The sequence below is a fragment of the Vitis riparia genome, chromosome 8 (assembly GCF_004353265.1).
Source record: "Vitis riparia cultivar Riparia Gloire de Montpellier isolate 1030 chromosome 8, EGFV_Vit.rip_1.0, whole genome shotgun sequence".
NCBI lineage: Eukaryota > Viridiplantae > Streptophyta > Magnoliopsida > Vitales > Vitaceae > Vitis > Vitis riparia.
In genome coordinates, this window is record NC_048438.1 from 18,010,730 (window position 1) to 18,024,813 (window position 14,084).

Here is a 14,084-nt window from a genome sequence, read left to right on the forward strand (position 1 = left end):
CCCACCATTAAACCCAGTTAGTCTCGATCGCATTTTAACATTTTCTCACTGGGAATGAACCCATTTGAATGCCAAGTTACCAGCTCTTTCTCTGTAGAGTCTTCGTCGTCATCATCATTCTCATCCTCAACACGTGCACCAGGTAGTTCGTCGCAAACCCATGAAGCAGGAAGCAGCAGCCAGAAGCGCAAAGCTGGGAGGAAGAAGTTCAAGGAGACCCGACACCCATTGTACAAAGGCGTTCGACAAAGGAACGGCAAGTGGGTGTGCGAACTGCGGCAGCCTCGCAAAAGGAATCGAATATGGCTGGGGACTTTCCCTTGCCCGGACATGGCTGCTAGGGCATATGATGTAGCTGCTTTGGCTATTAAGGGAGACTCTGCTTCCCTCAATTTCCCTGAATCCGTGAGTCAGTTGCCTCGTGCAGCGTCATCTTCTATAGAGGACATACGATCTGCAGCTCTAAAAGCTGCTCAAACATTTGAAGCTACGGAGAAGGAGAAGGAGAAAGAAAGGGAAGACGAAGATTCAGACCCTTGCAGCCAACTATTTGTGGATGAGGAGGCTTTGTTTAATATGCCGACTCTACTGGACAGCATGGCGGAAGGCTTGATCCTTACGCCGCTGGCACTGAAGAAAGGGTTCAATTGGAACAGCATTAAAGACGCGGAAGACTTCACTCTCTGGACTGACTAATCTCCTACTCCTCCCACTCCCGTTGCATAAAAATGGAAAGGAAAAAAGAAAAGAAAAGAAAAATGTAGAATTTGGTGGACTCATTTCTTCACCTCCAGTGATGACCAATTGTCTGACATTTTCCGGCCATCCAGCTCATGTAGGGCTTGTTTGTTTGCTGTGTTTTTAAAACTGTTCTGGAAACAGTTTTTGATAACAGTTTTCAATAATAGGTTTTTTGCGTTTTTCAAGAAAAAAAAAATTGTGTTTGGAATTGAATTCTCATTAATAGTTTTTGTTCTAAATTAAAAAAAAAAATGTTTAGTTGAGTTAATAAAAAAAGTTTTTTAAAATAAATAAAACAAAAAATATGTTTGAAAATTATTTTTGTAATTAATAAAGTATTTTCTCCGATTAATTGAATATTATAAATATATAAATAATTTTCATATACATAATTCATTTAAATTAAAAAAAATTCAATTTTGAAATTTTTACACTAGTTATAATTTTTTAAACAAATGATAACTTTTTTATCATATGTAAGTATTTTAATTTTAATAATTTAAGAAAGAAGAAAGGGTTTGTGGGTGGAGGTGTGGTGGTTGGGTGGAGTTCACCTTTGTGGAAACACAAAAAACAATTAAGAAAATACAAAAATAAGGAAGAGAAAATACAAAAAACAATATATTGTTTGAATAGTAAAAAAACAATGATAACATTTTTTTATTGTTATAAAAAAGGTGGTTTTTGAGAACACGAAAAACACAAAAAACAAAAACACACTCTCTTTCCCAAACAAGTTTTTTGTGTTTTTTGTTTTAAAGAATATAAAACGGTTCTTGAAAACAAGAACCAAATAGACCTGTAAATTTAGCGTTAGGTTTAAGTTATAAATGAGTTTTTTTTTTTTTTTTTTTTTTTTGTCTTCCTTTCTATTCTTTCTAACAAAAAAAGAAAAAGAAAGGCATAGATGTATATTACATAAACTAATTTGGGATTTTTTTTATAAGAGTATGATAGTTTTAAAAAATAATTCCTAAATTCTTGTGGTCCAAAAAATAATTTCTGATCTATCATATTTTTTACCAAGTAGGAAATAGTAAAACAAAAATTATTTTTTCCTTTTAAAATCGTCTCTTCAAAATATCATTTATATATATAACAAAAAAAAAGAATCCTAATTTTAAGATACAATTTCTATTAAAAAAAAACATAATTTCTATTAAAAAAAAACATAATTTCTATTAAAATAATAATAATAATAATAATAATAAAAAGGTTAGAGTTTCTCTATTATATATATAAAACCAAATTTAGGGAGAGAAATTTGTGTATTTGAATTTCAAGGAATGATTTCTTATATATTTTTTTTCTATTTGATCAATTTTCTTGGGACCTATGTTAACAACAGGTAAAATTTGGATATAACTAAAAAATATATTTTATTTTCTTCAAAATTTTCTTAATAAAAAATAGTTAATCATTTCTAATTTTAAGTGTCTTAAAATATTTTTAAAGAATTATTTTATTATATATTTTAAATTACTTTAATCATTTATAATTATTAAATAAAATATTTTAATATACAAATGATTACTATTTCTTTTTAAATTTATTAATACTCAAAAAATTATATCTCTTAATGCCGAAATTTTTTATTCAAAATTAATTTATTTTTCTATGTTTTATTCCTTTTACAATTAAATTTTAAATTAAAGAATAACATTTTTTTATTTAAAAGCTTATCCAATAAAATAAATTTAAACATTAAAACAAAACAAAATTATTTTATTTTGTAAATAATTATTTAATAAAATTTTAAAATAAAATTAATAATAAATTTGTCTTTTATAAACTAAATTTTTTTAATCTGGAGTAAGAAACAAAAAGTAATAAATAAATATCATTTATCTTATAAATTAAAAACAATATAAAACTAAATTAGTTTTTATTTATGTATAGTTATAATTAGTTTTTAAAGATAAAATTGAAGATAAAGACCAAAATATTTTTTAAATCAATATTTAACTTAATTTATAATTTTATAAATATTGTTATTGATAAATGTCTCAATAATTATAATTATTATATATATTAAATTTAGTAAATAAAATTAATTAATTTTATCATATATATTTATAGTAATTATATTATTATACATATATATTTTTAGTTAAAATATTATTAAAGAGAGAAATCATCTCTTCTAATTTTTTTCTCCACAATTATGTTATTTTCTCAAAATCGTATCTTGATTTTGTTTTTTTTTTTCTCCATAATTTTTCAATTTTTTTAAAAAATCCCTAATTTTATTTTATTTTGTAGAAAGACAATTTCCATCATAATTTTATTTGTTTGTTTATATATATTTATATATAATAGAAAAATTGTCTGAAGAGACTATTTCTCCTCTCTTTTTTTTTCTCCCTTAAATGGTTTCTAGAAGAGATGATTTTCTTAATTTTATTTTATTTTATTTTTCAAAAATGGCTTCTTCTAGAGACAATTTTAGTCAATAAAATTTTTTAAAAGAAATTTTAGAAATCCTCTATTAAAAATATGATTTTTTGCTCACATTTTTTTATAAATGAAATAAATCATCTTTTAAAGAGACCACTTTGAAAAGAAATATCGATTTTTGCTTTTCTTTTCTTTACTTGGCAAAAATTACGAAAAATTTAGAATTATTTTTTTCAACTTGAGGAATTATGTTTTTAAATTACAATAGTCTTATAAAAAATCCTGCTAATCCGTCCAAACACAACAAACTTTAATTTTGATCTGTCCAACGGACCTCATATGTCTGGCTTGGAAACTTAAATTCTTACCTGACTACTCTCCTAGATTTACGAAATTAAATTTTGACAATGAATAAAAAAAATTCAAAATATCCATGGCTTTTTAAAATTTAGATGTCAATGTTTGCCAAACATTCAAAATAGTAAATGGGGCCAAGCAAGCTGTTGTCTTGTCATGGTTGAAGGAAGTACATGTTTGCCAAGCAAGTCATAAAAATGGATCAAGATGCAAATTGAAAAGAAAAGGTAAAAGAACAACTTTGAACCGGTAATGCGGCGGCCCACCGTCCTGGCGCAATTGATGGATGGTCATTTCAGTGCGTCTGAGTACGCACCGGTGATGCGGCGATCCACCGTCCTGGCGGAACTGAGGGACGGTCATTGCTGTGGGTCTGAGTAAGCACCGTCCTGGCGGAACTATTCATTTGGGTCTGACTAAGCACGGAAAAGATGGTGCAGTGACTTTTTGGCAATTGTGGTTTGGCTGTTGGAGAAAGTAGATGTTGGCACATCATTCAAAAAAGCGAACGATGAACCTAATCGATGAGCAATTCGGAACCGGCAACCAAAAGGTCACCGTTGCATAACTTTTGAATGAAAATCCCTCCACTACTATCGTTTCATTCAATACAACGATGATGCTTTTAGTGCGCAATAAGCACGACAGTCCGATCGGGGAACGAAAGAAGCCCGAAGGACATATAATTATGCTGACAAAAGTCTTATGACCAATTACGAAATTTGGCTTCTAATAATCTTAACAACCGAATGGTCGAGAGGTTTAGTGGTCCAAGCATTAGGCAATTGCTGTGGGAAACTTCAAACCAATAATCATTGGAGACTACGAATTGATTTCATCAAATTTCTATACACTAAAAGAGTGAATGAGATAACTCTTATTCTTACTTTTCTTTTCATTTAGAATTTATAATAATATAATATTGACTCAAAGTTTGAATCAATATTATTACGGTTCAAGATGATGAGATTTAACTATCCAATTAATCTGTATAAGTTTTTAATATGATGACTGATGAATTTATTCATATTATATATTTACATATTTTATGTTTATGGTTTTGTTTTTTATAAAGTATGATCGCAATAAATAAGGTTTTTTTGAGAGTTTTACCATCGTAACTCTTCTTACTCTTTTTATTAGTAGATTATTGAATGTTAATACATTTTATGGGCATAGGGATCATATTAATCATCAAACCACATTAAAAATCTTATATTTACTTAATTTTATGATCATATGTATACCTGATTTGATTAACATATAAGACAGGGTCATTCCACTAATAAATGATTGACTCAATTCACATTGAATCATATTTTGAAAAAATGTCATTTTATTTTTACCTGCATATTAGTCTTAATTTTACAATCAAACATTGATAATATAAAATAAAATTTATGTTGTACGGAGATAATCTTGGGACAAATAAAATTAAAAAGTAAAAAGTAAAAATCAAGACAAATGTATTTTTTTTATATTACGCATAAAAAAATAATAAGATTATAAATTGAACTTATTGTAATTATTTTATTAAATATCTTTTTAAGCAAGAAAGTCTATTAACGAAGAAGAAGAATCATTTTCAATTCATGTGTAAAGAGTTGGGGTTGACTTCTCAGCAATGTCAGAATAAGCATGATGAATTGATAATTGCCCATAAACAAGAGCGGAACACCAACAGTGTCTCAGTTATTGTTCAGTACCAATTATCACCTGTTAAGCTAAAAGATATATTCTCGTTTAAACCACATTGAAAATCTGCTCAAACGATATCTGAAAAATCCACCTAAAGTTGTTATACATAGATCACGAGCCATAGGAAAAAGATGTACATGTACTTTAGATTTAATAAATGAAGGAAGGAACCGAGATTGTTTTGTTATTGCAATAGTAGTATTTTGGAAATATGGTCTTAACGGGGAAACCCTTTTTGGGCCCGTGCAGTAAGAAGGCACATCCATGCAATTTGAATGTGGGCCTAAGACGAGAACGACACATTTCACAAGACTGTTGGGTTGGCTCGTAGGCTCCTGCTTTTGTTGGCCCAAGCCCAACTCATTGCCGTTATGGAAGTGAAAAAGGAAGAGTGGAGGCGTTCATAGATTTCATATATAGACAAAATTGAATCCTAACTTATCTAAAGAAAGAGAACCATATATGATATATATTTATGTATATAGTCACCACTGACAACATAGACCAGACAAACGGATGGTTTCATAGGAGTACTTTTCATTAAGGAAGAGTGGTAGCTGGCAGGTTGAAGATCAGATCAGATCATATCCCCAGATCCTCCACGACTACGATTTGGAAACAGAGGTGGATGATGGAAGAAAGTAACAATGATGTTGTGGTGAGGATATGGGAGGTGAACAAGGAACGCTTAGCACGTATGCAGCAGAAAATCTCGGAGGAGCCACGATTACTGCGCAAAAGCGCAGGCAGAAGCTCATGTTGCATCTTCAGAGTGCCTCGAACACTAGTTGAGATCAACAGTCGCTCTTATCAACCTCATATAATCTCCATAGGTCCATATCACAGGGGTGAGCCTCGTCTCAAAATGATCGAGGAGCACAAGTGGTTGTACTTGGGCTCCTTGATTGCTAGAACGCAGCGTCATGGATTGGGCTTACAGGACTACTTGAGAGCCCTACAGCCATTGGAGATGAAAGCTAGAGAGTGTTATTCGGAGATAATCCACCTTGACACCCACGACTTCTTAGAGATGCTGGTCCTGGATGGTTGCTTCATAATTGACTTCTTTCGTAAAATTGGAAAAATGCATCCCTTTGAGCCAGATGACCCTTTGGTCTCCATGTCATGGGTGTTCTCCTTTTTCTTGAGGGATCTTCTTCTGCTGGAGAATCAGCTTCCTTTCTTTGTTCTCCAGCGCCTGTTTGATCTCACAAAAATGCCAGGAGAGGAGTCAGGCCCTTCCTTGGCTAGCCTTGTTTTGGGATTCTTCAACAACACACTGCAAAGGCCAGATGAGATCCTCCAAAAGCATTGCAACCTCAAAGGCAAGCACTTTCTCGACTTACTTCGGTTAAGCTTCATCCCTGAGGAACAAGAGCTAGGAACCCACGACCATAGACCCACCCACTTGATCCAGTGCGTGTCAAAGCTTCGTAAAGCAGGAATCAAGCTCAAGTCCGGAAAGGCCGATAGTTTCTTGACTGTAAAATTCAGGAATGGAGTGATGGAGATGCCACCTGTAACCATAGATGATTTCCTGACCTGTTTCTTCCAAAACTGCGTAGCCTTCGAGCTATGCCACAAGGACTGCACCAAGCACATCACCACCTACGCTACTTTGTTGGATTGCCTAATCAACACATCTAAAGATGTGGGGTATCTCTGCGACCGTAACATTCTTGAGAATTATTTTGGAACCGATGCAGAAGTTGCTCGATTCATCAATAATTTAGGCAAGGACGTGACTTTTGATCCAGACAACTGTTATCTTTCCAAATTATTCAACGACGTGAACGAGTATTATTGCAATGGTTGGCATGTTCAGTTAGCGGACATGAAGTACACATATTTCGACACTCCTTGGTCATTCATATCAGCCTTTGCTGCTTTCATTCTCCTCCTCCTCACAATAGTCCAAACCTTCTACACCGTTTATCCTTATTTTCGTCCTCCATGATCGTCGGCTTCATCATCCATGTGAGTATCATCTATACCATGCTACTCATTTCTATTCTTAACTAATAAAAATATCCTTTCAGAGATCATAGATCCAAGTATGTAGAGGTCTTTCCAGGTTTTCCTATTCAGCATCACAGATTCTAGGTTTTCTTTTTTTCTTCTATAATTGGTGATAAGTTAGATGAATGGTTAGTCAAATGGAAGCATCTTGAATGAAAGCTCAAGCTAACGTTCCTTATACAACCAACGTTCTTGTTTGGAAGCCCTGTTAGACACGTGACATGCAGGAGTAGTATAGAGCAAGCAATTTCTTAGCTAAAATATTGAACCCCCTATCGCACGAGATTTCATATGCTTTAATCATTCAGGGCCTGAACCATGCTTGCATCTATAACTTTTCCAGGAAAAAAAAAAAAAACTAAAATAGTGGGTGTGAACAATGAAGATGGCTTTCTCTTGCTCGATAATTTGTTATATCAATCGCGTCCAATTACAAATTCACAAAGTAGGTTTGGTTATCAATATTGTAAGATGAGATAATAGCACCAAAATTTAAGGTTTGCTTATGGTCCATACATGAAAAGGCGACAAAAGTTAATTCTAATACCGTCTAAAAGAATAAATCAACCCGATTATGGTGGAGGAACTTGAAGCATATACTTAGTTATTTTAATATTAGGGAACAATTAATTTAGTAGGTGAATGGCTATTTCACGCTTCTACGTTTCCCATCCATCAGATTCGTGGCCATTCAATTTCCCATGGCTGGAGAATCGAAGGTACACATAGGTTGCCAGGTGGTGCCCAAGGCGTAAATATTAGCCCTAGCAACATGAGAGTCTTCAAGAATCAAGATGAATAAATGAATATCCGCCCAACTTAACTCCGAGGTTAATATAAGGACTTTTAATAGCTTGAGTTGGGTCGAGTTGTCTAGGAAAATATTTTGGACAATAATTGGGCGTCAAGCTTGAATAGATTTGTGATCAGATAACCCAATCCAACGTTATCTATATATATCCTTATTGTGTTTCGAAACTCAATTTGACAATTCATGACCTCAATCGATTTTCTCAGCTCAAGAATACGAACAATAATATATACTATTGTGTTGTGAGATGTCTTGCTTTTCTGCAGTGCCATTGAGCTCTGAGGTATGCGCTTAATTTTCCCAGGAAAAACCGATTATATACAGCTGGAAATGGATTAATTTTGAAACAGCCATGATGTTTGAGGATTGAGAGGTTGAAAATACTGATATTTTGTAAACGTTTGTCTGATAGTTTATGAATTTTGATATTCCATGCACGTCTTCTCCCACATATATATAAACACATCATCTAAACCAAACAAATCCATCGGTTTTCCTAATTTTCTTACTCGACTCCTATATAATAGCCTGTTATAATATACACTTACAGCGATTAAGATATGAACTACAGGGTTGAAGAGGACTTCAGTGTGGGTTGTTTGACTTCCAGGAGGAGGTTGGAACTCCTTTTTTTTCCCTTTTCTTGGCTCTATCCGACATGGGCATTGTTGGTTGAAAGTTTCATTTGAGCAAGTTTCGTATTAATTGAAAATGTAAATCTCAATAATGGACTACACCTAGAGGGGGGGTGAATAGGTGTTGTAGAATAATTTAAAAATTCTCCCAACAAAGATTATCTAACCTTAAACTATCTTGATGTCAAGAAACTTTTCTTCCAACAACTTTTCAACGAAGCATAACATCCACAAGTAAGAATGTATGCATCAACACTCTTCCAACAATTTATCAATGCAAAACACATGCAAATGCTTCAACACTCCTAAAAAATAAATCAAAATGTAGAGTGAGAGAAAGAGAAAATGAACACCGGATTTTTAATGTGGAAAACCTTCGAAGAGATAAAAAACCACGGGCCTATCACCGATTGAAAAACTCCACTATGAAGAATAAAAACTAAGTACAAAGTTTTATCTAGCTTAAGCCAACCAATCATTCCCGGACTACTTGACTAGTATCTTCATTTTTAACTTCTTCCTTCTTCTTTCGGATCACACTTGGAGTCCACACCAAGCTTAATACCGACCTCTTCTTGAATCCACACAAGAAGAAAATGGGTATGTACTCAAACCCAAATAGAATGAGAGGTTGAGATGTGAATAAAGAAATGAATCAACTCATTTATTGCTCAAGAAAATCCATTAAAAACTTATTTAGAAAACATTAAAAGAAGTGGATTTTCTTTGCAATTAAAAACCCCAAATTAGGAAAACAAGATAAGAAAATGAAGAACACATGGAGTGGTTGCTCTCTTCACGTTTTCTACAGTTCCTCACCAGAAAAATGAGACAATATTGTTTTTTAAAGAGTAAAGAGAAACCCTTAATTTAATGGCTGAGATTTGATCTAAAAAAAATTAGTTGGATGGATCCACCCCTGCACTTTGATCGATCCAAAAACAGGGGAATAAAGTCTTGCACCAAAACCATTTCTCCCAACTTTCTAACACATTTAAAGATTAAAAACAGGGTTGATTCATTCAATCACCACCCACTCGGCTACATACTTCGACCTCTTAGCAAAATCTTAGTTTTTAAAGTCAAATAGTTGAAAATGAATTAGGAAGCCAAGTTAGGGGACACTTAAAAATTTTGTTTGAAATTATTAACCTAGCTAAACACCCACAAGCTTTTATATGATTATTTTACTAGTAATATCTAGCTTTCTTAGAAGGGTTGAATACCATGCATATTGCCCTAATGTCACGATGATGACTCCATATATATATACGCATGTTGTCATACCCCTTTCTCATATTTAATTTATAAAACCGGAAGAGATGTGCATGCATGCACTTGGAACCCAGCGAAATAGATATATATCTAGTCATTTATTTGGTAGAAGCCTGTTGTCTACTAGATATATAGTTTTAAAACCCCCCGCATCATTTATTTGGTTGAGTACTGGAAATGAATCCTTTGAATGAGTTACTATCCCATGGGTACAATTGCTCATTCAAGACAGGTTTGGTCGGGTTTTTAGGTAACCCATGTGGAGAAGCATACTCTAAGCTAATACAAAGACTTTATGATTTTAGTGCATATCAATACCATTTTCTCCATCGTATTAATATGCACTAAATTTGTTGACATTCAACTATATGAAAATCGTGCTAAAGATTAAGATAATGTTTTTATTTTTATCTTAAATTTGAATAAAACTAAATATATTTTTTGTTTCTAAATGTATCATTTTTGGATGGAAGGAATTACTTTATACAATTAAATTAACAATATCCCAAAAATAATAATTAAAAAAAGTAATTTAATATAGTTTCAAAATGAGATTCGGTATCAAAAATGAGATTCCTTTAGAAAGATTCATAAAAGACGGATTGCAATGTTTTTGAGTAGGCACCATCTCTGAGTTGTTCCCGAAATACCAACACCAAATGAATGTGTCTACCGCTCCAACTTCAAGTCGCAGTCTTCAAGGCCCCCTAGAAGAATTATCCGTAGCTAGCTTGAGGGCTTCAAAATCCGTGCTCTTGATTTTTCCGGGGTTGGCGAAGAACAGAAACATGGGTGGAAGTCTGAAATATTGATGCCTTGGGGCAGTGTACGTATATTAGCTAACCCTGGCAACTGCAACAGTTTCTTTGATTTTCTTTTTCTTTCTTTTTTATTTTCTTGTCATTCATTGCAAAGAGGAATTGAGTCTTTTATTTTAGTCTTCCACAATTTTGAATTTGGCGATGCCTCATGCATGGGTTGCACATATTTGAGGATCAGAAAAAGGAACGTGTCAGCTGCAGAAAAGTCAAAATTTTTCAGAGAATCACTAGTTGTGATTATCAAATAACAGTAGCAATCTGATTCTAGGTACAAAATTTAATCAGCAAATGGTTGGGGGCTCCTAAGCAGTAAGACGTGGAAACACAGGATATGAGATCTTCCCCATATAACATCGACCGATTTGTGGGCCACATGGACCTTTCTCATTGGAAAAACCTTCGGCCTCCATTCTGAAGAGAAAAAGTGGACAATCAATATTTGTTATAAAGAAGATGGGCTTGATTTCATTACACAAGGTTAGAAATCTTGTGTCACCGCAGTTGAGCCCATTTTACAATTGTCCACAGTTGGGCTGGTCCATCTATGCTTGGTAGATCTAGTGCAGCAATTCTCTACTTGAATGCTTGAATTGGGTTGATACTGAAATGAAGCCATGGATCAATCAAAGGGAGATTCCCACTGAAAAACTTATCAGAGGAGAAGGGTTATACTTAGGACTATATTTGGAATGAAAATTCTGAATTAGTTCTAGAGAAGTTTAAAGGCCAATTCAGAATGGTAGAAGCTATCAACGAAACTTGTAAAGCAACTAATTCGAAATATGGAGTCTTAGCTTTGTCAAGTTGCCAATGAAGAAAAAGAAAAAGGCACTTTCACTAATAATAAAAAAGGAAATTAAATTTAAATGTAATTATTTGCCCTCAGATCATGTGGGCCGCCATGAAAGGACTCTCCGTCCGTCCATCCTTATAGATAATTTTTTTTAAAAAAAGGGAATCTGAAAGGTAAAAGTATCCATCAATGAGAAATGAGAAATGAGAAATGGTTTGTTGTGGTGATGTGGCTTTTACCGTGTGCTACGATTCTATTTCTATCTTTTTCACACCAAGTAATAACCATCCCAGTTGAAAACTTGAAAAGGCGAAATAACAAGGGAATATATAAGTGGTCAATAGTTGATGTTGATGAAGAAGAAGAAACAAGGGGCATAGCCGAAGTCAGCACTCAGAAGCCTCCACCGCACATTTGTTGGGCCGCATGCCTCACACTGAGTCACACATCTTCCTAGTGGCAGACCATTTGGCTTAGTTCATGGCAAGGGACCGGGGGCATTAGATTGGAACAATGAGGAAGTAAATATATATATAATAAAAAATGTACCTAAGATCGAAAGCCTTGCCAGACTGGCATAATGATCTTCAGAATCCCAAGGGGTTAGCCAGGCTGTCTGAATTAAACTCAAAATAAAGTGGCCTTATTGGGGGTCTGCCTATATCACATACTTTTTACTCTGTGTGGCTGTCCTTAAAAGTTGTGAAACGAAAAACGGAGAAAATACTTTGTGGCTGTCCTTAAAAGGTTGTGAAACGAAAAGCGGAAAAGATTATATGTTAATTTCCATGCTCTGATTTTCAACCATGCAGCTTGAAGGGTATAATTTATTTGTTTGGTAATTGTTTTTTATATTTTTAAAAAATATTATAAATAATTTTTTAAGAAAAATATATATATATAAATTTAAAAATATGTAATAAAATATTTTAGTTTTTTAAATAGATATTTCTTTTATAAAATATAAAAAAATAATTTTTAAGAACTATTTTTTGAAAACACTTGTTAAAAAGGGTTTGATGTTTTTTCATTTTTAATGTCTTTTTATTAGAGAAAAATTATGATAGTTGGAACCCATAATTCAAAGCTTCTGGAAAATGGGAAGGAGTGACTTCCCATTGTATGAAATCCCACAAGATTTCAGGTCTCCAGATTAAGCAGAGTCAATTAACTAGGCGTCCCCTCATCTAGACTTTGTGTTTGGGTGGAGAGAATAAGGAGCATGACGTGGTCCACCCACCACCATTCCCCATGGATAAGGTCAAGTTGCAATTAAATTTAGCAACGCCGTATAAAATTTAACTGCTGTTTATACTTTGGTTTATCATTGATGCTCGTACGATTTCCCTTTGGTTTTCTATCCTTTTTCTCCTTTATTTTGGTGCATATCATTTTCATGGGGGCTCTCGGTCACGCGAGTCTGTTTGGAAGCTCAACTAGGGCATAATAGTTAAAATTTATACCTTTGTTGCGTAACCCAAAAAAGGGAAAAAATAATGAATGGAAAAGCAATAGAAACCCTAGACTGTCAATCAATCTCTACTACGGGGGGATTAGTTGTTGATGACGACGGACCAATAATCACCACTAGTATGGAGTATTGATTAAACACAGCTACAGAGTTGAAGATCAAATTGATTAGACGCTTCTAATGACGCCCAACCTTTTTTCTGATGATTGAAATATATTGGGAATCCTCACATAGTGTCGAGCGTCTAATATTTGGGATACAGATTATCAAGTGGGTTTCCACTCATTGAATACTTCGGTTTGGTAATAAGAATAAACCTCTATCAAAACCACTCTAGGGCACCAAATTGGAGTGAGACCAGACCCGGATCAAGAGTCCAAAGCCTCTACTATTCTTCCATAGTTACATTACTCTTACTCACCAATCCAGACACTTTTAAGGGAAGGGCCAAAGGACCAATTGGTTGGGCCTGTCCAGGTTTCTGCATGTGGGCGTGAGTCAGCAATTCCTTGGTGGAAGTAATTCCCCCAGGCCCACTGGTGGCTGGTTAACCCATTGAGCCCATTGAGCCCATTGGTCTCCCTCCCTGCTGTTCTCTAGCAGAAGTCAGAAAATGCATTTTATGAATCGGTATCTACAAATTTTATTTCCTTGACTAAAAACCCACAAACACTCAATATGTCTGATGATTAAGAGCAGGTGGTTGAATGACTTTGAAATGATTACTTCCCTCAACCGGGATTCAGTTTTGCAGATGATTTCATTTCAGAAATGGCACAGTTGTAAAAATGGTTTGTGAGGATGCCATTGGTTTGAAATTTGATTGTGAGAGGAGTATAGAGGGAGGATTAGGGATGAATAGGATAAGCATAATAAATACATTGAAACACAGTCAATAAAGGTTATAATTAGGTTTTGTGTGGGTCTAAAATCATTGCTTAATACTTAAATTATGTGAGTGTGACCCCCATTAATCTCAAGATACTTAGAATGTGTATCATTTGCCTCTTGTATGAAAGAACTAATATGGTAAAATTTTGGGAGGATTAAAAGGAGCCCAATTTGG

At 33.9% G+C, this 14,084-nt stretch overlaps 2 protein-coding genes across 2 annotated transcripts; both read left to right on the forward strand.

The window, feature by feature from the left end:
* Positions 1-835, forward strand: LOC117921347 (dehydration-responsive element-binding protein 1F-like). The gene has a single exon (XM_034839220.1). It carries the CDS (start codon positions 55-57, stop codon positions 694-696), a length of 642 nt encoding a protein of 213 aa, XP_034695111.1. The 5' UTR covers positions 1-54; the 3' UTR covers positions 697-835.
* Positions 836-5,692: 4,857 nt separating this feature from the next.
* Positions 5,693-7,414, forward strand: LOC117919919 (UPF0481 protein At3g47200). The gene has a single exon (XM_034837220.1). It carries the CDS (start codon positions 5,822-5,824, stop codon positions 7,148-7,150), a length of 1,329 nt encoding a protein of 442 aa, XP_034693111.1. The 5' UTR covers positions 5,693-5,821; the 3' UTR covers positions 7,151-7,414.
* Positions 7,415-14,084: the final 6,670 nt, after the last annotated feature.